The following is a 25230-nucleotide window of genomic DNA, read 5'->3' as shown; positions in this document are numbered from 1 at the left end:
TTTTTTAAAATCCATCCCCTTTAAAATTAACCGACATGGACTAAATACAGATGCCAACTAAAAAAAACATTCTCACGTTTTAAACGTGTCATGAGCAACAGAAACTAACGTAATCATATTATGTCTCATAAAACACAATCATTATTTAAGTTCCCTAAGTTCAACGGCGATGCTGAATACTAAATAAAAAATATGCAAACACGCGGAAACACATGGCGGAAATACTTAGTCGACGCAAGTCGAGCTATCTGGACCGTCCAATCCGTCAGTCGCCGAATCGGAACCGCTCATCGGTCGGGTCCAGGAGACCCTTTCGTGCTTCCCTTCCGCCTTCTCCTCCGTATAAGTATCCTTCCCAATTGCCGTTCAGGCATTTCATCGAGCAATTCGAGGGCGCGGCGCATCTGAAGCGGCGATGGGGCCTCTGGTGCTCGTTTCTCAGCTGGCGACCGGGCTGGGGGTCCTGGCCGGCGCGGCGGCGGTGAAGTCGGCGATGGAGGGCTGGCGGCCGATGGCCGGCGGCGGCCGGTGGCCGCGGTGCGAGACGTGCAACGGCACCGGCCGCGTGAAGTGCCTGTGCTCGCGGTGGTCCGACGGGGACGACTCCGGGTGCCGCTCCTGCGCCGGTTCGGGGAAGGTGGCGTGCAGGAGCTGCGGCGGGTCGGGGACGGGGCGGCCGCTCCCGGTTCGAGTTCCCATGCGCACCGGCCGCGCCCCCTGATGTACAAGAAGCATATATATATATATATATATATATATATATATATTCTGACAGATAACCGTCTGGTGGCGCGCGGCCGCCGGCGACGGCCATAATTTTGGACTTCAATTCCTTCTCCTTGTTCTCGCTGACAAAAGAATTCAACAGTAGAATTTAATGTAACTTTTTGGTCAGTCGATGCATGCCGTTCTCTTCCTTCTCCCTTCCAAGTTTCAATTCTTTGAAGTCTTCAAGGCTTGTTGACTGTATCGAATGAAGACAGTAAACGAAGGGCCTGCAACTTTTGACTAGGACTGGAAGAACATCAAGTAGACAAATCGATCTCAAGTTTTTTTTGGACGGGAAGAATTGATAAATGTTATTTTAAAATAATTTTTAAATTAAAATAATTTTTAAATTAAAATAATTTTTTAAGTCAAAATAATTTTAAGTTAAAATAATTTTTTAAGTTAAAATAATTTTTTAAGATAAAATAATTTTTAAAATAATTTTAAAGTTAAAATAATTTTTTAAATTATTATTAATGTTAATTTATATTTTTTGTTTTTTTTTTAAAAAAAATCGGTTGAATTTAATTTTGATTTTCATTTGAATTGAATTTAAGTCCTTAGTCATCTCACGATCTACGTTTTCAATTAAAGAATCCTATAATTTTGTGAGATAAGTTAAGTTCAAATTTAGGTTTGGTTTAACCTTATGTTAGATTTAGGTTTAGCTTTGAGTTCAACAAACAGGTATTTTTTGGATAAACTTCTGGGCTATGGTGAGTCACTTGGACATCATTAGAGTAATCATACCTTCAAAGTTTTCCAAATAGTCTTATCCACTGAACTTAATACAAAACCTTGGTCTAACTAGTTAGGATCTGTAAGGGGTACCTTCGGTTAGTTCCACTAAGCTAAATGCACAAGGTCAAAGTCATATCTTCTTAGACATGCATAGACAAAGTTTTCCTAACTTACTATCATCCAAAACTTCACCAGCATCATAGGTCAAGTTAAATTTTTGTCCCTTTTAAAACTAATCCTAATTATCCTACTGAGTAGGTTATTTTTGGAGGTGTCAACAACTAGTTTGGAGTCTTCTCCTGAATTATTGATCTGGATTAAATTTTAATTCTAGGTTTATATCGATTACTTTTATAATTGAAATGAACTTGATGATAATTTGGGTTTCATTTGGTTCTGTAGTTATTTTTATTATTTGATTTTGATTTAGTTGATTTAATTTTATTGTTAGGATTCTGAATTGGGTCATTTGATTTTACATAATATACTTTATTTTTAGTTATATAGTATTGGTTAATTCCTACTTGCGTGGTTAGACACGCTTTTGGGACTCAAACTTTAGTTTGTGTTTTGTTTTGAGTTACAAGTGACATAAATGATTTATTTGTTGATCTAGACTTGTATCTAAGCTCAGATTTGTTGTATACTATTTTTTGATTATTTAATATTAGATCCAAATTTTTTAATCTAGTTGTGAAATCTTCTAACAACCTTTTAAGTTTGTTAATTTTAATTTTTAGTGTTGAATTTTCCTTCTCAAGTTTTACGATTTGATTTAGATTAGATTTTTCAATTTGTTCCTTAATATGTTAGTTTTCCTTAAAGAGCATTTTATTTAGATTTTCGTGTTCGGTTAATTTTCTATTTATGTAATTATTTTAAAGAACTTTTTGCTTAAATTAAAATATATCTCATCGGAACCTTCAAAAACGAGTATGGACTCGTGGCTTGATTCGGGTTCGGACTCGTCTTCCGATTCATCCTCTGAATCTGATTTGTGGGCCATCAGCGCGAGGTAGCTTCAGTGCTTCTAATCTTTGGCTTCTGATTCCTCTGAAGACGATTCGTCCCACGTTGCTTTGAATGTCTTCTTTTTGGTTGTCTTGGTTTTGTCATTCTTCAACTTTGGGCACTCGTTCTTGTAGTGATCTTTCTTGTTGCATCCGAAACAGGTCACATTCTTTGGTTCGGTAGTGGAGTTGATTTTCTCCAGGTCATTTTTGCTGAAGTTTTTCTTCCTCCTGGTGAATATTTTTCTTACCAAGGTCATCAGGTGTTCTTCGTCTTCTGAGTCTTGGTCAAACTCATCTTCAGATTCAGGTTTGGTTCTTGACTTTTCCTTGGAGGAACTTGCAAAAAGAGCAACACCTTTTTCGGTTCTGGCGTTAGTTTGTTCGTGTATCTCAAGTTTACAAAATAGTTCATCTAACTTTAATTTTGAAAGATTCTTCAAAATTTTGTAGGCATCCACGATGGATGCCCATAATGCATCCCGAGGAAATGCGTTTAAAGCATACCTTATTAGGTCGCGGGTCTCCATTTGGTGGCCGATGGTATGAAACCCGTTGAGGATGTCTTTTATCCTCGCGTGGAGTTGACTCGCCGATTCTCCTTCTTGTATTTTATATTAAATAACTTATTTAAATAAAGATCTCTTTTAGTTACCTTAGCGTTGTTGGTTCCTTCATGTAGTTCGATGAAGTCTGGGCTTTCTTCTTTATCTCTGGGTTCCAATGTTCTGGGTCCATTGGATTTCCAGAGTTGTGACTGGAGCTTTGTAGCCTCTGATGACACTGAACCACTGGTCGAAGTCGGTCTTTAGATAGACCTCCATTCGCTTCTTCTAGTACGGGAAGTCGTCATTGTTGAATAGGGGAGGACGGATGGTGCTGAATCCCTCGATTTGGGCCATAACTCTTGCACACAAAGAAATAAAGAAGAGGATCCCAAGACTTGGTCTTGGATTTAGCAGTGTGGGAGAAAAAGTAAAAATTTAAAACTAAATTAGTGTTGAATCAGTTCAATTTGAATTGCTACGAAAGAAATGTTTCCAAAGAGATAATGATACCAATTTGGATTATGTCGAAAAATGAAAAATGAGAAAAGAGACAAAAAACTTTCACCCCCTTTGCCTGATTGGCGGTTGCACCAAATCAGAGCAGTACCTACTCTGATACCACTTGTTTGATCGTGACGCACGTGAAAAGGGGTGAATCACGTGGTTTTCAAAATGCTTCTTTTTTGGTTTTTAAAAACATGAGTATAAAGCGGAAAGTAAGAATTCAAAGATTAAGAACACGAGAAGAACACAAACGGTTTTTACGTGATTTGGAGCCTTCGGCGACTCATACTCCAAGGCTCAGGTCTCGTGGACCTATCGATGGGCAATTAACTAAAAACCTCTTCCAGTACCCTCGGAAGAGAGAATTGAGTACAAGAAAAGTTAAGTCAAATGCAACACACTGCACTTGTCCTTTAATAGTAAGTATAATAACAAGATTTTACTAACACTGTTTAGGAATCGAAATGAGCCACTTTGTGTTGATGTCTGTCTGCCGGGCGCGATCAGAACTTCTCAGAGCAGTCGTCGGGCTCAGCAGCTTCACAGTAGAGTTGCAGCAAGAATCGGGAGCAATCAGAAGCTTCAATGCACATGTAGTAGCTTGTGTATTGTTGTTATATCAATGCACATTCGAGACTGCCTTATAAAATGCTTGGAGGGCACTTTCCATAAGCATAGAAGGTGCCTCCAATGAGACAAAATCAATCCCAAGCACTTCGGTACTTAGCCAATACTTCCATCAAAATTTATCCAACGAAAAATGCCCAGGTGGGCTCATTTGGAAACATTTATTTATCCTTATCAAGATATTATAGTCGAACCCTACAATATGTCCTTTTATTATTAATATAATAGTTTAATCAATCCATTTATTAAACATTTACTTGAATTTAACATTAATCCTCCCCTCATTAATCCTCCCCTTTTCTCATCCAGACATGGGGCTCGCCCAGGTGGGCTCATTGGGAAAACCATAAATCCATAATCACGCGTTTACCATCCTATTTACGATAAAACCGTAATCTCATTTGGACAAAATAGGATTACTGTAAATAATGCATGTCGAACAAGTTTACAAACGCAACATTAATCACACTACAACTCTTTTTCTAGTTGCGCTTATGGCAAAAACCACCATTGACATCCATTTAACTTGAAAAATTCTTAGTGATTCCAGTTTAACGATAATCACATACGGATTGCTTCATCCAGCGTTCCAGTAGCCGCAGCAGATCCAGTCAATTTCTTCTCTAATTTCCTGTGCTTCAGTTTATTAGCCTCACTGTCTGCCTTGAAAACAATCTTTGAATGAGTAAATCCTGCTTCTTCAAATATTGTTGCTCTTTCCGCGATCAATGAGCTACGCTGTAACACATCGATCCCATCGTATGTCCAAATGCCCAGCAATGCCTCGCCTTTCAGCGCGATAGCACACCAGCCAAGACCAGCAACTGCAATATCGACAGAACTTCTATCCCAACTTTCCCCAGTAACATTAAATTCCTTTCTCAGCCATTTACCGAGTTCCTGGACGCGCTTGTCACCTATAGGAGGCTGCAGGAAAAATGTACGATACCATTATATCCACAAACACGCAATCAATGATGATATTTTTTCCCGTACCTGTAGCTGTTGACCGAAGTGGGTTTCTATCAGTATGGCTGCATTCTCTGTCTTGCCCATATGAAGAGGAACAAGTGGCGAAGCCCACACAGTGAGATAGATAGAATCAACAGATGATTTCTCGATGTCTACCCGCACAAGGCCACCAATATGAACAGAATGTTGAGGCTGTTTTTGAAGTAGGTCGATAAGATTAATTATAAGAATTTAATAATGCAGAAGCTGGAAGAATCAGTACAAAACAATAAAACTAGATGAAATATGTCCATTAGTCTAAACAGTGTGGACAACAAAAGACAACATCCATTTTCTCACAAATTAGGAACACAAATTTCACCCTCAGACAAGCTATAAATGTTATCGAGAATCAAGCAGATTTCAATTCAATAAGCCTACGCTTCCATTAAAAACAAGCAACTCGACTTCATACCATGAGTACTTGTAAAATCAACAAAAAACACTAACCAGATTTGCATCATATATTCACAAATACAAATGGATATTTATCCACATTGAGTATTAGTTCTCCAGTGAAAATAGAAACAAAGAATTCATATCATCCTTGTGAAGCCAACGAAACCTAATTATTAATATGGTTCACCTTAAAACTCATCCAAATCTACAAATTGAATAGCAAGTTAGCAACTAACAGATTCTCTTAAAGTGGAGTATCCTTTGGCACCTTCCATGGTGGAATTTTGCAGAGGTAAATTCTTGATTGATTATTTAGTTGCAGGAAGACTACTCATCATATATAGGAAGAATCACATCAATTTAGTCCATTTTAACTATCTTTCAAGCTTTTAGCAGAGAACATTTAAAATGAAAGTAAACATTCAAAATAATATAATAACATGAGGGAAGTTCCATTTTTATCAGAATATGAAGTTCTAGGCACTTATTAGTAGCTATTTCCTGCAAAGCAAGTGTTAAAACAGATATTGAATCTCTCAGGCTCACTTCCTAGGATTGATAATAATTGAGAATTCCAAAAAAAAAAACATCATAGTGAATAATTTTCATCACAAACCCCATTAAACATCAATATACTAATACTAATCCTATTTCTCAACACCAAATAATTTTGAAATTGCTTGTAATTCTCTTTTTTCAGGAGTAACAAAAGTGAAGTTCACAATCTGGCCAATTACCGCATTGGTCTCACCTATTGAATGTGTCGTGGATAGAGGAAGACTAGAGAAAACTTTATTTAACATAGCTAAAAATAATTTCAAATATCTACATATCATCAGTTATGCAGCATTGTATAGGAATTTATGGCAGTTAATCCTAAATAGCATGTGTCACACTCTGTTGTAGTTGTAGCATATTAACCATTTCTACTTCAAACTAATCCAACCATTCCTGGATAACAAGATAATGTAGTTTGAGATCATATTTGCTCTGTTTTAGCTTTCTTACAAACAATTTCAAGCTATTTACAAGTATCCCTCACTAGGCACCAAAAGCAAATTAAGAAGCCATTTGTAGGCGCATGGATCACAAAACTCTAATGAGCAAGATGATAACCTTCTAACGTATTGCCCACTGACATTGTGATTCTAGTGAAAATACATCAACTTAGACTTTCAATAACCACTTTCATAAAATTTAATTGTTGTGCCCTTTCCAACACTATCTAAATTCAGGTCTCTAGCCTAATGTCCTTTTCTTAAGCTCTCAAACATTTATGATATGAACAATTGATATGATAACTAATCAGATACTTAACTGTATCAAATTGTTTTATTGCAGGTAAGTTCAACAACCAAAATGTTTTCTTTTCTTTTTCTTCTTCTTCTTCTTCTTCTTCTTCAAAGTCTCACAACAAGAATATGTACGTAGCATGTAAAAAATGAAACAATCTAGTATCTTTACTTCCATTAAGTAAATGGACATGAGAATATAATTAACATCACAAACCTTGATTCTGTATGTCCTAGGTTTCAGTTCTTTGCTCATATGGGCAAGTTTCTGCTCTTCCTGTGTCAGCCTCGTTGTGATCTGGTAAGGGTGCAGTATACCAGGTGTGTCAAACAGTTTAGCCTTCCCGTTGAGAATTCCTTCCATTCTAATGATCCCTAAAGTAGTGCCCGGCACAGGAGCTTCTGTCAAGTGGCTCACTTTGTCCCCAACGCATCTCGCCATTGAGTTGATCAACGTAGATTTGCCAGCGTTCTGAGCCCCTACTACCCAAACATTGCCGCGCACCCCGACGAGGTCCCTCACACGGTCAACGAGGTTCCGGACGCCCCAATTCCTGACCGCACTCACCAGGTGCACTGCCGTCAACTTGCTAACTCCACCAACTCTGGCCCTCTTCCTGACCCAGTCCTCCAACGCATTTGGAGATATGGAAGAAGGGAGGAGGTCAATCTTGGTCACGGCGAGCACCGCCCTTGGAATGTTCCCGGGTTTGCCCTCCTTCCAGGCCCTGGAATTCTTCTCGATGGAAGAGGAAATCAGCCGGGCGACCTTTCGGGGGAAGGAGCCGTCGAAATCGGCCGCATCAACGACCATGAGAACGATGGATCGAGCGCCGGCTGGGGAGACCATCTTGGGGCCGACCATGTGGTCGAAGTCGAAGTCGGGGAGGAGGTTCTCGGAGGAGGGGTTCTTGACGCGGCCGTAATGGCGAAGGGAGTGACAGCGGGTGCAGACCAGAGGCCGAGAAGGCTGATCGGGGCCAAGGGGATCCTCCTTAGGCATGAGATGGCCGGATTTGAGGAAGAGCGACAGAGAGGTGTCGTCAGAACCCAAGGGACGAGCGCGATCAATGGGGGCTCGGTAGTCCGGGGACTTAGCGGAGGGTGCGGTGAAGAAGCCGGGGAGGGCGGGGTCAGAGGACTGCATGTGGACGCCGCACCCGGGGCAGAGCGGGAGGAGGTGAGGAGGGGGTCGGTCGACATCGTCGTCTCCCTCATGATAGCATCCGCCTCGGAGGGCGGAGAGGGGAGGAAGTTGCTGGGCGGCGGAGGAGGAGGGGCGGCAGAAGGGAAAGAATAAGGGGAGAAAAGAAGCGTGGTGGCTTCGGTGAAGAAGGAAGGAAGGGGAGGAGGAGGAAGTGGAAGTTGAAGGGCTTGGAGAAGCATAGAAGTAGCGGAAGTGAGCGAGAGGGAACGGCGGCCGCTTGTTGAGGGATGGGGAGAGCTTCCGGGCAAGAGAGAGCATTGTTGTGACTTGTGAACCTTGAAGGTGTTTGATGTTTTGAGGCAAAGACGGCGGATTCGGTTCGGCTTCTTGAATGGGCCGGGACTGATTTATTAATTTAGCATTCAATTAACCAGGTTCGCACCAAATATTATGGTGATGTTTGGTTTATGGATTTAGGAATAAGGGAATGGATTCATTCTTAAATTTTATATTTGGTTAATAAGAATGGAATCAAGATTTTAGAATGAAATTCAAAAATTTGGGTATAGATGAAACTCACCCCTCCCTTGGGTTTTGATAGAATAGGAGCGTGAATTAAGTTTTAAACAAAAATACACTTAGTATATTTGTTCAATTTTTTTTTAATTTCACACACTCTCTTATCATATTTTCTCTCTCCTTATTTTATCATCACATTTTCTCTCTCAAGATACTTTCTCTCTCCTCATTCTCTCTCTATATTCTCTCCCATTATACACTCTCTTTTCTTATTTTCTCTCTCTTCATTCTCTTTTATCGCACTTTCTCTCTCATTACACAAATTCTATTTATTTTTTTATCATATTTTCTCTCTCATCGCACTTTCTCTCTCTCATCATACTTTCTCTCTCCTCACTCTCTCTCTCTCTCAGCATACTCTCTCTCCTCATTTTCTTTCATCACACTTTCTCTCTCTTTATTCTCTCTCATCACGCACTCTCTCTTTATTTTCTCTAATCACACTTTTTCTCTCTCATCATATTTTCACTCTCCACAGTCTCACATTTTCTCTTATCACACTTTCTCTCTCTTCATTTTTCCCATCATTCTTTCTCTCTCAACCCACTTTCTCTCTCATCATACTTTCTCTTTCCTCACTTTTTCATTTTCTCTCATAATGCTTTCTCTCTCTTCATTTTTTCCATCACTCTTTCTCTCTCAGCATATTTTCTCTCACCTTAGTCACTATTTTTCTCTCATCATACTTTCTCTCTCTTCATTTTTTCCCATCACATTTTCTCTCTCAATCCACTTTCTCTCTCATCAAACTTTCTCTCTCCTCATTCTTTCATTTTCTCTCATAATACTTTCTCTCTCTTCAATTTTTCCCATCACTCTTTCTCTCTCATCACACTTTCTCTCTCATCATACTTTTTCTTTTCTCAATCTCTCCTATCATGCACTCTCTCCTCATTTTCTCTGATCATACTTTCTCTCTCTTCATTTTTTCCCAACACACTTTCTCTCTCATCATATGTTTCTCTCACATTCAACTTTCTCTCCCATCTAATTTTTTCTTTTATTTTCTTGTAAGGGTAAAAAAGGAAATTTAGATTCATTCCGATTGAAAATATTTAACTAACCAAATATCATTTTTAAGAATGATACCCAAACTCATACCTATTCCCATTCCATAATACTATGATACTCATTCCCATTCTGATTTCTAAGAGAGAGAACCAAATGTCCCCTAAAATTTCTAACTTGACATGAATATTCGGTTAATTTAATTAATTTAGTATTAATTATATATATATTATTAATTTTAAAAATAAATTTAGTTAATTCGTTCAAAATTAAATCAATTTTTGGTTAATTCAATTAATTTATAGATCGAATTAACCAAATGCTCATCCCTATTTAAACGTGTAAAAGTTGATTAGATTATATGAAGGGACTTGACTAGATTACACTCCGTCCCCAGATTATATAAAGAGATTTGACTAAGGATAGCAGGAGTTTTTTTTCCCTTAGATTATGTATTTGTCCAGAATTGATCTCTTACCCATTGTATCAAGTATGTCACCTTAATTCTAACCAACTAGGCATCTCTTGGGGGTGTATTCATTGATTTTTTTTTTCCAATTAATCATCTAATTTCCTTGTTTTTATATGGGGAGCTTTAGAACGAGCAAAAGGTGTCATCATTGCTAGCCTTAAGGGTGCATTTGAGTAAGGATTATCGATGTTAACCTTGATTATCCATTCAAGATTATCAACCAAAATCTTATTTGATTTAGGTAACCAACAATTACCAAGTAATCTTGCATGTCCGACACGTCAGCAAATGTTAGCAATTCGAGAATTCAACTTGGAATGCAATTACCTTGATTTTTTGAGATGTTTTTCAATTCTAGGGTTATTGAAAATCTAGCGTCGTCACTGTTCCTTCTTGCGGAAGACTCGTTGGGGCTTGAAGGTGGCAGACAGCTCATTGGTCTCGTGAACAGGATGTCCGATAAGTGGTGCCAACTCATTATTGCAGTAGTTCAAGCGAAAGGCTCATGCACACCGCCCGTCGAACGCAATCCATCGAATGCCGCTCGCCGAGGGCCCGAGGTGGTTGGAGGCTCAGCGAGTGACGTTCGACCGAAGGTGGCAGGCAGCTCACTGATCTTGTGAACAAAACGTCCATCAAGTTGTGTCAACTCGGTGTTTCTGCCATTCCAACAAAAAGCTCATGTACGTTGCCCACTGAACGCTGCTTGGGGAGAGCCAAAGGTGGCAGGTAGCTCGTCAGAAGGCTGGGCAGATAGCATTTGGTCGGCCGTGTGCGTGGGGCACGATCTCGCGGGTATGTTTTTTTTAATTAGGTTTTGTTTTTGTAACTTAGCTATTTTTATTAAAACTTTAGTTAATTTAATCAATCAACTTCTAACTATAGTTGAGATAAACTAAATAAATTTAATCTAAAGCCAACAAATTATCTAAAAAAAACCCTAAATAATAATACAAATTTAAAATATTATCTGAATTTATATATTTATATATCTCCATTATTAATAATAATAATAAATTTTATTTTATTAGTCGATTTAGCGACTCATATAATTCCTTGTACTAAGTTATATACTAAAACCTTCAAATAAACATGTTTTTATTGCATTACCTAATATTGAATAAAATAATATTTGGTTATATTTTATTTCCTATACCCAAGATTATGCATAATAACCTTGAACCAAATGTACCCTAAAGGTATTTGATATTTCATGTGGCTTTAGGTTTAAACTAATAATACCTGTTGATGAATGAGTGGGAGTAAATGTGTTATGAGGAGCTAAGTATCATACAATAAGCCATGTCGAGTGTAACTCATGATGTTTTAAATGGTATATGTTCTAGCCAAACATTATAGATGGTCAAACCTCAACAAGCAGGTTAATGTGAATGTTCTTTAGAGATCATTGATAAAGGAAATGAAATGATCTAAAACACACTCCAAAAAAGTGTTAGAATTATTTGTGCAGTTAGCACTAACAGTCAAATTCAGATTTTGATGAATGACAAAGTAAGTTAAGTTAGGTTTATTGTAATCTAACAATCTGACTGGGTGTGCAGGAGAAATCCAGCTAGGTCAACGGGTCAACCGGATAGCTAGTATGAAGTCTAACTAGGTCGACGAGCCGACCGGATAGCTGGCACGAAGTCCAACTAGGTCGACGGGTTGATTGGATAGCTGGCACGAAGTCTAGCTAGGTCGACAGACCGATCGGATAGCTAGCACGAAGTCTAGCTAGGTCGACGGGCTAATCGAATAGCTAGCATGAAGTCCAGCTAGGTTGACGGGCTAACCAGATAACTGGCACAAAGTCCAGACTGGTCGATGGGCTAACCGAATATCTGGCAAAAGATAAGTAAAGGTAAGTCACTGGAGGAGAGTGACTGTGAGGATGCGTCCTAGTTGAGGGACAATAGGCATCGGTCCAGTTTAGGTCTATTTGGGATCCTTAAGTTGAGACCTTAACTAGTTTCTGGTCCTGAGAGGACAGGAACTAATTACTCTTATTATTATTATTTGTCTATATTTGTACTATAACATTTGTCTTGCAGGTTATTTGGATTAACACATGTTTGCAGGGCAAGAAAGCAAGCAAGAAAGCAAATCTGCCTTTGGGTGAACAGTACCCGAATGCACCTTCCATTGCTATGGAAGAAGCCTCGATACTGTTCATAGAAGGTGCCTTCCATGGCTATGGAAGGCGCCTTCCGCTGAATAAATTTTGACCGAAGTCTTGGATAAGCACCGAACTGATCGGGGTTGATTTTGCCTCATTGGAGGCACCTTCCATGCTTATGGAAGGCGCCCTCCAAGCCTTTTATAAGGCAGTCTCGAGTGTGCATTGATATAACAATAATACACAAGCTACTACATATGAATTGAAGCTTCCGATTGCTCCCGGTTCTTGCTGTAACTCTACTGTGAAGCTGCTGAGCCCGACAACTGCTCCGAGGATTCCAATCGTGCCCGGCAGATAGACATCAACACAAAGTGCTTCATTTCGAGTCCTAAATAGTGTTGGTAAAATCTTGTTATTATACTTACTATTAAAGGACAAGTGCAATGTGTTGCACTTGGCCTAACTTTTCTTGTACTCAATTCTCTCTTCCGGGGGTACTGGAAGAAGTTTTTAGTGAATTATCCATCGATAGGTCTGTTGGTTGCTACTCGGAATATCATACCGGTTCCCTTGTACAAAAATTTTGTATAAGTCTCGAACCTTTCCTAACAATCTATTATGTTCTTTAGAAATTAAATTTGGAATCGCAAACAGAACTTAACATTATTGATTCCAAATTCAACTTATCTGTTCTTAGAGGTTTAAACTTGAATCGCAAACGATGCTTAACATTATTAATCCAAATCCACTCATGTTACAAATTTGATTAAATATTTATTTCAGATATCAGCTTCCAGGTTAAACATGGCGAGGCACTAGGCCTTCTTGGGTATGGGATCATCCACCACTTCCTAGACAAAGGCTTTCAACGAAATTCAATATTTAATCTTCTTACAGTAGCCCTAGGTTTAACCATTAAGAATGATCGAATCACAAGATCAAAAAACAAAAGAAACATAAAATTGAATCATAAATCTGAAATCTAGAATCGTTAGCCTCTTGTGTTTAGTATTTCAAAATCCATACAAAAGATGAACTAGTCATGATGCTGAAACAAAACTAGTTATACCTTTTGTAGCTTATAGACCTCACGATCTTCTGTCGTATTCCTCTTCTTATCTCGGACGTCGTGCGGGCGATGATCTACCAAGATGAGAATCCACCCAAGCCTTCTTCTTCCTTCCAAGTTTCGGCAACCACCACCAAGCTCCAAGGGATGCTAGGAAACAAAGCCTCCTTTCTCTCTTTCTTCCTCAAGCAAGATCCGACCACCAAAAGCTCCAAGAGATGTGATGTCGCCGACCTCCAAGAAAGAAGAGAAGAGGATGAGCAAGAGAAGACGGTCGGCCACCACCAAGGAAAAGGGAGGAGAGGAATAATAGATGTGTTGTGTCATGGGGCAACCCCTCCCTCTCTTTTATAATCCTTGGTCATGGCAAATAAGAAAAGTTTTAGACATAATTAAAACTTCTTTATTTTTCTTGCCAATGAATAAAAGGAAAATTTAATTAAAATTTTATTTTATTCTTGCTATGGCCGGCCACCTCATTGAGCTCCAAACAAGGAAAGTTTTAAATATAAAATTAAAACTTCCTTATTTATTTCCGAAAATTTTTAAAATAAAAAATTTTCTTTTAAACTCCCTTCATGGTTGGTTATAAAAGGTAACTTTCATAAATTAAAATATCCCCTTTTAAAACATGTGGATGCTTACAATTAAGGAAAGTTTTCTCCAAAAATTAAAATCTTCCTTTTAATTACAAATAAGGAAAGATATCAAACCTTTCTCTGAATCCTTTGTAGAAACTATAAAAGGAAATATTTAATTTTTAAAACTCTCTTTTAAAATTATGGCTTCCACATAAGGAAAGATTAAAAGTAAACTCCCTTTTATTTTTTATGTGGTCGGCCACCTAAGCTTGGGCTCCAAGCTAGGCCGACCACATCTTAATCCCATCCAAGGCTTGGTTTGGCTGACCCTTGCTTGGGCTCCAAGCTTGGCTTGGCCGACCACCTAAGGATGGGTAAGAAGGTGGCTTTAGGTGGATATAAGACTTTATAATTAAGAGGTTACAACAGAGACCGAGAGGAGGAATTATTTTTGGCCTCCCAATGAACTTGAGCTTCCCGTGTTCGCCCCGAATACCCAACTCGAGTTCATCAATAATAACTCATAACACTAAAAAGTTATTATTGAACTACCGGACCAATCTCATATTACTATATGGGCTCCTTCTTATCATGAGTGTGTTAATCTCCCTGTGTTTAAGAAATCGAATGTCCACTAATTAAATGAGTTACTAACAACTAACTTAATTAATATCTAACTCCAAGAGTAGTACCACTCAAACTTATTGTCATGTCGGACTAAGTCCACCTGCAGGGTTTACATAACAATCCTTATGAGCTCCTCTTGGGGATATCATCAACCTAGATTGTAGGACATAGTTTCCTTGTATAATCAACAACACATACTATAAATAATATTATTTCCCAACTTATCGGGCTTATTGATTTATTGAACTAAATCTCACCCACTGATAAATTAAAAAAATAAATACTAAATATATGCGCTTGTTATTATATCAGGATTAAGCGCACACACTTCCATAATAACAAAGGTCTTGTTCTTTTATGCAGTCAGTATAAAAATAAACTACCTTAAATGGTCATGCTCAATACACTCAGAGTGTACTAGTGTAATTTTATAGTCAAGATAGACTAATACCAAATTACACTACGACTATTCCAATGGTTTGTTCCTATTCATCTTAGTCGTGAGCTACTATTTTTAATTTATAAGGAACTAATAACATGATCTTTTGTGTGTGACACCATACACCATGTTATCTACAATATAAATTAATTGAACAACTACACTTAGCATATAAATGTAGACATTTGACCAATGTGATTCTTTATTTAAAAATAAATGTTTACAAAAAGCTAGGCTTTTAGTATACACTCTAATAAGGTCTGCGGGACCTGAGCTTTAGAGTAGGAGTCGCCGAAGGCTCCGAACCAAGTAAAAACCGCTTGTGTTCTTCTCGTGTTCTTAATCTTTGAATTCTTACTTTCCGCTGCGTACTCATGTTTTCAAAAACCAAAAAAGAAGCATTTTGAAAACCATGTGATTCACCCCCTCTCACGTGCATCACGATCCAACAAGTGGTATCAGAGCAGGTACCGCTCTGATTTGGTGCAACAACCAATCAGGCAAAGGGGGTGAAAGTTTTTTTTTCTCTTTTCTCATTTTTCATTTTTCGACATAATCCAAATTGGTATTATTATCTCTTTGGAAACATTTCTTTCGTAGCAATTCAAATTGAACTGGTTCAACACCAATTCAGTTTTAAATTTTTACTTTTTCTCCCACACTGCTAAATCCAAGACCAAGTCTTGGGATCCTCTTCTTTGTTTCTTTGTGTTCAAGAGTTATGACCCAATTCAAGGGATTTAGCACCGTCTGTCCTCCCCTATTCAAAGGTGACGACTTCCCGACTTCGACCAGTGGTTCAGTGTCACCAGAGACTACAAGGCTCCAGTCGACAACTCTGGAAATCCAATGGACCCAGAACATTGGAACCCAGAGATGAAGAAGAAAGCCCAGACGGACTTCAAAGCCCTCAACACACTACAATGCGGGCTAATGAAGGAAGAGCTGAACCGAGTGGGCCCACACGGATGCGAAGGAACTGTGGGACAAGCTCATCAAACTGCACGAAGGAACCAACGACGCTAAGTTAACTAAAAGAGATCTTTATTTGAATAAGTTATTTAATATAAAAATGCATGAAGGAGAATCGACGAGTCAACTCCACGCAAGGATAAAAGGCATCCTCAACGGGCTTCACACCATCGGCCAAATGGAGAACCATGACCTAATAAGGTATGCTTTAAACGTATTTCCTCGGAATGCATTGTGGGCATCCATCGTGGATGCCTACAAAATTTCGAAGAAACTTTCAAAATTAAAGTTAGATGAACTATTTTGTGATATTGAGCTACATGAACAAACTAACGCTAGAACCGAGAAAGGTGTTGCTCTTTTTATAGGTTCCTCCAAGGAAAATTCAAGAACCAAGCCTGAATCTGAAGGTGAGTCTGACCAAGACTCAGAAGACGAAAAACGCTTGGTGACCTTGGTAAGAAAAATGTTCACCGGGAGGAAGATCAGCAAAAATGACCTACAGAAGATCAACTCCACTATCGAACCAAAGAATGTGACCTGTTTTAGATGCAACAAGAAGGGTCACTACAAGAATGAGTGCCCAAAGTTGAAGAATGACAAAACCAAGACAACCAAAAAGAATGCACTCAAAGCAACGTGGGACGAATCGTCTTCAGAGGAATCATAAGCCGAAGATCAGAAGCACCGAAGCTATCTTGCGCTGATGGCCCGCGAATCAGATTCAGAGGACAAATCAGAAGACAAGTCCGAACCCGAATCAAGCCACGAGTCCGTACTCGTTTCCGAAGGTTCCGATGAGATACATTTTAATTTAATCAAAAAGTTCTTTAAAGTAATTGCATGCTTAAATAGAAAATTAACCGAACACGAAAATCAAAATAAAATGCTCTTTGAGGAAAACCAACACCTCAAGGAACAAATTGAAAAATCTAATCCAAATCAAGTCGTTAAACTTGAGGAGGAAAATTCAACACTAAAAATTGAAATTAACAAACTTAAAAGGTTGTTAGAAGATTTCACAACTAGATCCAAAAATTTGAATCTATTATTAAATAATCAAAAAATAGTATACAACAAATCTGAGCTTAGATACAAGTCTAGATCAACAAATAAATCATTTATGTCACTTGTAACTCAAAACAAAACACAAACTAAAGCTTGAGTCCCAAAAGCGTGTCTAACCACGCAAGTAGGAATTAACCAATACTATATAACTAAAAATAAAGTATATTATGTAAAATCAAATGACCCAATTCAGAATCCTAACTATAAAACTAAATCAACTAAACCAAAATCAAATAATAGAAATAACTACAGAACCAAATCAAACCCAAACTATCATCAAGTTCATTACAATTATAAAAGTAATCGACATAAACTCAGAACTAAAATTTAATCCAGATCAATAATTCAGGGGGAGGCTCCAAACTAGTTGGCACCTCTAAAAATAACCTATCCGGCAGGGTAATTAGGTTTAACTTAAAAAGGGACAAATGTTTAACTTGATCTACGGTACTAGTGAAATTTTGGATGATAGTAGGTTAGGGAAGCCCTGTCTATGCATGTCTAGGAAGATATGACTTCGACCTATTGCATTTGGCTTAGTGGAACTAACCGAAGCTACCCCTTACGGATCCTAACTAGTTAGACAAAGATTTTGTACTAAGTTCAATAGGTAGGACTATTTGGAAAACTTCAAAGACATGATTACTCTAATGATGCCCAAGTGACTCACCATAGCCCAGAAGTTTATCCAAAGAATGTCAGCTTATTGAACCTAAAGGTAAACCTGAATCTAACACAAGGTTAAACCAAACCCTGAATTTGAACTTAACTCATCTCACAAAATTATAGGCTTCCCTGATTAAAAACGTAGATCGAATGAGATGAAAAAATTCAATTCAAATGAAAATCAAAATTAAATTCGAATGAATTTTTAAAAAAACAAAAATCTAAATTAACGTTAATATTAAATTAAGTGTAATAATTAAAAAAATATTTTAACTTAAAAATTATTTTAACTCAAAAATTATTTTAACTTAAAAATTAATTTAACTTAAAAAATTATTTTAACTTAAAAATTATTTTAAAAATTATTCCACAATTCAATCTCAGGAAATGACGACTTGGGGTTTACCCCACCATGCGCGTATGACATGTATACCTATATGAACCTCCCTCCATATCCGTGGAGTTGGCACTGTGAAGCCGCTAAGGTAGCGAATCTTTCTTTTTTTTTTATTGTTGTTTTAAATATTTGAATGGGTCAAGTCAAATTACAACTAAAAATAACCCTAAAAACTTTTATATTTTTGGCATTATCACACCATAAACTTAGCTCAAAGCATGAATTAATATGAAGGGTATGGTGCTTAAGTTGGATATCTGGTGCTGATTAATTTACTTGGATTGAGTCGCATCAAGCAAGAGCACTCCTTATGGAATTCAAGGTGGGGCACAATGATAGAATGAAAGTTTACTCTTTTTCTTAGTCTTTTCTAATGATTTTTTCAAGCTAGTAATTGAATCAACCAATTTCTTTGGCAAGAAAGAGTTTCCCTCACTTTTTTGGCTATGAAACTCCCCTTTCGATAGTGTAACTCTTCCCTCACCATTCGAATCGATTACATTTGCTTCTTATTCCTTTTAGTAACTTCTTATTTCAATCTTTCTCAAATTTTTGTGTTCTTGAAGGTCCTCTTCACCATGAGTGTTTTATGTGATTCTTCGTCACTGCATGTGATTCTTTGTCACTATTGGATGGTGATTCTTTGTCACTATTGGATGATGATGAAGATGACGATGGTAAAGCATATGATGATTGCGATGAGGAGGAGGAACTTCTCTCTTCTTGGAGTGCCACAAATGCAACCCCCTTTCTTCATGGCTTATCTTGCATTTCAATTTTGGTGTATTTTGTTTTTGTAGATAAATTCTAAATACATGAAAGAGGAATTAAATTAAAGCAGTAAAAACTTATAGCGATCTCCCGCAGATCCATAATCGGCAATGGCGAAAACTCATTATCGGAAGAGCGATCACAGGATCGGAAAGCCCTCCACGATTCCATGAACCAAATCCCACCGCCTCAGATGTTCTCCTCTTACTCTCGTCTCCAACCCACGAATGATCCTTGAATGCACCCCCTTTATATAGGGAAATAAACCAGGGGTATAATGGACTTTTCCATTATGAGTAGTAGGGAACGAGGGTCATGTTCCCACATCCCCACTCTCCCCATTTCCAACATCTCCCACTCGTCCAAGGTAAGTCACTAAGACTTGTTCATTCTGGTAAGTCACAAAGACTTAATAAGTCACATAGACTATTAGAGAGTTTGGTCACATAGACCATATGAGAACATCCAATTCATACTTAGAGAAAATGGTTCGTGCGACAGCAAGTACACTGAGCGATAGTTGCTAAAAAGATTGTTACACCTTGATTTAGCCGATCCTTGAGCAATCAATGCTAAGAAACTTGTTACACTTTACTTAGCTGCTCATATAAATTAGAGACACACTCTGTATGGCACATAGCCACTTTCCTGGTGGCACATAGCCTTTATCCAGGATCCATCCAATCTTCAAGTGACACAACCATTATCTTAGAGATATCCATGTCTTGCTATTTACACATATTAAATAATTTTCATTTACATCGATATTGATCCTGTCTGAGAACTTGACAAAACAGAAAGCTGGGAGAAAAAACCTACTGCTGGTGAAGAATAATACCTACAAAACACCGATCCGAGAAACCCAAAGCGGATCTAAGAGAATGAAGTCCCGGAATGTCCTTCTGGTGTGAAGCTCCAATGGCGAGAAAGAAATCCAACTGAAGAAAACCCAAATCCGGAGCTTCCAAGGCTTCCTGCGCACAAGAGACCAACCAACACTATCGTCAGTGACCTAAGACCGGGGTGGGAATCCCTGGCTAGGCCCTCTGACGCTCAAGTCAGTGATCTCTCTTGGTGTGGAAGAAGGAAGAAGAAGATGAACAGTAGTTGAAAACTAGGGTTATGAATGTGAGCAGTGATGTGAACTTACCTCACCAACGGAGAGGATTCCCCCTTTTATACCACTTCATATAACCTCCGTAGTCATGAAGTGGACCCCGGTTCATTAGAGTTTGTTATGAGATGACGTAAGCTGTGTACTTGTGAAAAATGGCTTTTAAGGAATCTTTTTTGTACCCCAGATGTACCTTCTTTGTCATCTAGTACTTGTAGAAAAATCCAGAAGCCTTTCTCCCGCCATATTAGTAAACCTGTTATACAATCACACACTACAAATATCTTCATTAAACTACTTTATTTGAAATATTTACTTCTGTCCCGTTTCATAAGTTATTTCAGAGTGCATCTATCATTCATGCTCGCCTCTCCTGTCTTTGTTATATCATAGACAACTTAATATAACCTCGCTCCTTGTATCGGTCGAAATCGAACTCAGACTAGGTCCGGTCAATTAATATTACCTCTCATGATGTTTCTTGGGCAATACCGGTCTGCACCCCTCTCAGTTTATTATCCTAGCTGGTATTGGGCTATATTTTATTAATTATGTAATCTCGGCCAATATTGGCATATCCTTTTCAAGGTATTATCCAGCCAAGACTGACCTACCTCTTTCAAGGTATGCTTCGGTCGGTATTGGCCTGTCTCCTTGGAGGTATATCCCGTCCGATATTGGCCTACCTTCCTGGAGGTATATCCCGGTTGATATTGACCTACCTCCTTTGAGGTATATCTCGGTCGATATTGGCCTACCTCCTTTGAGGTATATCTCGGCCGATATTAGCTTACCTCTTTGGAGGTATATCTCGGTCGATAGTGGCCTGCCTACTTGGAAGTATATCTCGTCCGATACTGGCCTTCCTCTCTGGAGATATATCTTGGTCGATATTGGTCTTCCTTCATCAAGGTATTGTCTGACCGGGATTGTCCTTCCTCTCTCAAGGTATATCCCGGCTCATATTCATCTATCTTCTCAACTTGGCTATCTCCTTTCCCTTCCTCACCGGGGATCCATGAAACCTAACTCATATCAGATATGAACATCTCTAATACCTTATAATGACCATTATGTCAAGAGCATGTTCCATATCCAATATTCACATTCATTTCTATACATAATAGAAATGAGTCGACCAGTGAATAACAACAAAAGATATAAATATATTTAATCTTCCTTTTTAGCTAGAATCTATTCATTTTAATTAGTCGTTTTCCTAATTATGCTCCATAGACCGAATCATCCATAGTCATAGGATACACGCTAAAGTAACAGACACTGATTAAAACTTCAAGTAAACAGCTAAATAGTCACTAAGGCAAAAAATTGAGATTAACATATAATCTCAAAGATCTCACATAGTAGAGAAACAGGAATTCATTCTCCTACTACCTTTATTGTCGCAATAGCACATGTGGTATGAATCACATGCTACGATGTTATTCTCTTTACTAAAAAGAACGCATATTGTCTTCAAATTTAACATCGTACAGATTTTGATCTAGACATACCTAATGTCTAATCCTGAATTCAACATATGAATTCTAATATGGCTTTCAACAGGTTCAGTAAATGGTGGGTTCATTTACTTTGATCATTATTAACACATAAATGATCTCATCTTGACACAATTATCAAGGCGACCTCAACTTATGGATCTATCTCTAATTTCAGCTACATAAGCTATTCCACAAGTAACGGTCTTACCTCTATTTGTACTTAACAAACAGAGATGATTGTCCATGTGAGTGGACCAATCTCCACCTGCCAACATGGTCACCAAGATCTTATATGAATGTAACAAATACAACATATACACTGAATAAATTATGACAAATGACACAATCATAGCACAAAGTCTGATTATTATTCCAATATTGTTATATTCTATGAAGTCCCAAAGACTTTACATGTTCTTTAAATAACTCTTTAGTCATTGACTTATTAAAAGGATCTGCAAGCATAATACGTGTAGGGACATACTCAAGAATGACTTTTCTTTTAGCCACAATATCCCTTACAAAATTATATTTAATTTCTATATGCTTGCCTTTGCTATGATATTTGGGATCCTTAGAAAAAGTTATTGCAACTTGACTGTCACAGTAGACAGTTATTGGACTCCCACTATCCTCAGCAATTTTCAGATGCTTCAGGAACCTTCTCAACTAGACTGTTTCTTACACAGCAGCTGAACATGCCACATATTCAGCTTCCATAATCGATAAAGCTACACAAGCTTGTTTCTTGCTGTTCCAGGAGATGACGCCACTATTCAGCAAGAATGCATAACCTTATGTGGATTTTCTATCATCCAGGTCCCCAGCCCAATCTGCATCTGAATAACCTTTCAGACTCATATCTGATCCTTGAAAATAGAGGCAATAATCTATTGTCGCATTCAGATATCTGAATATCCTTTTTACTGCCTTCCAGTGTCTCGGTCCTGAGTTTGACTGGAAGCGACTGACCAAGCCCACAACATAGCTGATATCGGGAAGTGTACACAATATAGTGTACATCAAACTACCAATAGCACTGGCATATGATTTTTTATTCATCTCAGCTATTTCCTCTGGAGTTTTAGGACACATACTCTTGCTCAAAACAGTACCTTTCACAATAGGTGTATGTTCTATGTTGCAATTAGACATGCTGAAATGATGTAACAACTTATTTATATAAGACTCTTGTGACAGACCCAAAAGTCTTTTAGGACGATCTCTTATGATCTTAACTCCTAAGATGTATTCAGCTTCTCCCATATCCGTTGTATTAAATTGTGATAACAATCACTTCTTGACTTCATTCACATATACTATGTCATTTCCAACTATCGGCATATCATCAACATATAATGATAAAATCACATACTTTCCTTTTTCCCTTTTCAGGAAAACACAATGATCCTCATTGATCATCTCGAAACCATAAGATAAAACGACTTCGTTAAATCTTATGTTCCAATGTCTTGACGCTTGCTTTAGCCCATATATAGACTTTCTAAGTCTACATACTTTCTGTTGTTGACCTTCAGCAATGAAACCTTCTGGTTGAACCATATAGATTTCTTCGTCAAGATCACCATTGAGGAAAGCGATTTTTATATCCATTTGATGTAATTCCAAGTCATAATGTGCCACAAAGGCCAAAATAACTCTTATTGATACAAATTTCACTACGGGAGAAAATGTCTTTTCAAAGTCAATACTATTCATTTGGGTATATCCTTTTGCAACTAAACGAGCTTTGTATCTGTTAATCGATCCATCTACTTTCCTCTTTATTTTGAGAATCCACTTATTCCCAATAGCCCTTCGGCCCGAAGGAAGATCGACTAAATCTCAAACATGAATTTGAATCATGGACTCCATCTCTTCAACCATTGCAGCTTCCCATTTTTCTCTAACTCTACATCCCAATGCTTCCTCAATGGATTGAGGTTCGTCATCGTCAATTGGAAGTGTAACCAATGCCTCATTCTCAATATCAAACCTCTTCTTAGGTTTGATCTTACGAACATTTCTCCGTAAGTTGGGTTATTGAGAGGTCAACTCATGACCCGGCATATCACTCCCACTCGGTTGACTAGACTCAGGTATCCCTTTTGACACCTCTCTTGTTGATAATATCTCATCCTCCTCAAATAGAGGAACATTTTTATCAACATCACCTCTGATTGGGAACTCTGTTTCGAGAAAAGTCGCATCTCTCGAGTCTATTTTGGAGATGGTTCCATCTAGTTGCTCACCTATTAAAACATAACCTTTGGAGGTCTCATGATATCTTATAAAGATACATTTTTTACCTCTAGGCCCTAGTTTTCCATACTTGTGAGAACTATCATGAACATAAGCAGTTGACGCCCAGGGTCTCAGATTACTCAAATCTAATTTTCTGTCTGTCCAACGTTCATATGGGATAGATGGAACTGACTTTGAAGGCACTTTGTTAAGTATATAGGCTAAAGTTAATAATGCATCTCCCCAATAGGAGATTGACAAATTAGCTTGCGCCATCATAGACCTAACCATTTCAAGAAGAGTCCTATTTCTTAGTTCAGCTACTCCATTTTGCTGTGGAGTTCTAGGGATTGTCAGCTGTCTAATAATCTCTCTATCATTACATATTGTCTTGAACATATCAGACAAATACTCCCCTCCACAGTCAATGCGTAAAGTCTTAACTTTACGTTCCATTTGATTCTCAACTTCGTTCATATAACGAATGAAGCAATCTAATACTTCATATTTGTGAAAAATCAAATACACATGACCGAATCTAGAGAAATCATCAATAAATGTAATGAAATAGGAAGCTCCATGTCTAGCCTTCACATTCATTGGACCACAAATATCCGAATGAATTAACTGCAATGTTGATTCAGATCTTATAGCCTTACCAAATGGTTTCCTAGTTGCTTTTCCAGCAAGACAATGCTCACATATAGACAATTGAATCTTAGCCCGAGTGTCCAATAGACCCTCTCGAGCCAACCGATTCATGCATTCTTGTCCTATGTGCCCTAATCTAGCATGTCAAACCTCATCAGTTATATCTGCATTACTAGTTAAAGCAATATTTGAAAAACAACCATCAATAGCATAATTGACATCTGGTTCTACATCAAGAACCATAAAATCATTTGTTAAAAAATCATGTCCAATTGACATTGAATCAATCTTAAGTTCAACAGACCAACTATAAAAATTAATACAGTACCCTAAATCAAGAAGACATGTTATGGAAACAAGATTCCGTCGAATTTCGGGAGCATACAGGATATCATGTAGAAACAAAACTCTACCACCACGGAGGTTGAGTTTGCAAGTGTCGACTCCTTTGACTTTAACTCTTGCATTGTTTCCCACATAGATCCACTTGTTGCCAGCTGGTACCCGACGGTACTCAACAAATGTAACTCGTTCCCGAGCTACATGGTTGTTGCTCCCAAATCTATAATCCACAAAGGATAAGAATCAGCTAACAACACTGAACTAGCAACAAGATGCTCTAAAAAAGAAGACGCGCTTGGATTTACCTTTTTTGGCTCAATACACTCCCGAGCGAAGTGACCCTTCTTGTCGCAGTTAAAACAAGTCAACTTATTTTTAGGTTTCTTTCCAGTCTTCTTTACCATCTTCTTGATTGGGCCCTGTCCCACAGTAGCAACTTCCTGCTTCTTTCCCTTCCCTTTCTTGAACAATTTCTTTTTCTTGGATTCAAATGATCCAGCAGAACCTATAGTCACATAGGCTTGTCCAGAAATCCTTGCGGATTCAACTCTCTCCGCCT

General features: G+C 38.1%; 2 protein-coding genes across 2 annotated transcripts; one reads left to right on the top strand and one right to left on the bottom strand.

The window, feature by feature from the left end:
- The first annotated feature begins 363 nt into the window (after window positions 1-363).
- LOC121983343 lies at window positions 364-937 on the top strand. The gene has a single exon (XM_042536277.1). It carries the CDS (start codon window positions 416-418, stop codon window positions 719-721), a length of 306 nt encoding a protein of 101 aa, XP_042392211.1. The 5' UTR covers window positions 364-415; the 3' UTR covers window positions 722-937.
- A 3677-nt stretch (window positions 938-4614) lies between these two features.
- Window positions 4615-8416, bottom strand: LOC121982212 (GTP-binding protein BRASSINAZOLE INSENSITIVE PALE GREEN 2, chloroplastic-like). Its single transcript, XM_042535175.1, has 3 exons — window positions 7118-8416; window positions 5195-5362; window positions 4615-5125 (listed from the first exon to the last, which is right to left on the bottom strand). Exons 1-3 carry the CDS (start codon window positions 8363-8365, stop codon window positions 4760-4762), a joined length of 1782 nt encoding a protein of 593 aa, XP_042391109.1. The 5' UTR covers window positions 8366-8416; the 3' UTR covers window positions 4615-4759.
- Window positions 8417-25230: the final 16814 nt, after the last annotated feature.

The sequence above is a fragment of the Zingiber officinale genome, chromosome 5A (genome assembly GCF_018446385.1).
Source record: "Zingiber officinale cultivar Zhangliang chromosome 5A, Zo_v1.1, whole genome shotgun sequence".
NCBI classification, from domain to species: Eukaryota; Viridiplantae; Streptophyta; class Magnoliopsida; order Zingiberales; family Zingiberaceae; genus Zingiber; species Zingiber officinale.
The sequence above is the reverse complement of the archived record's forward strand: the minus strand, read 5'-3'. Positions and strand labels throughout refer to the sequence as shown.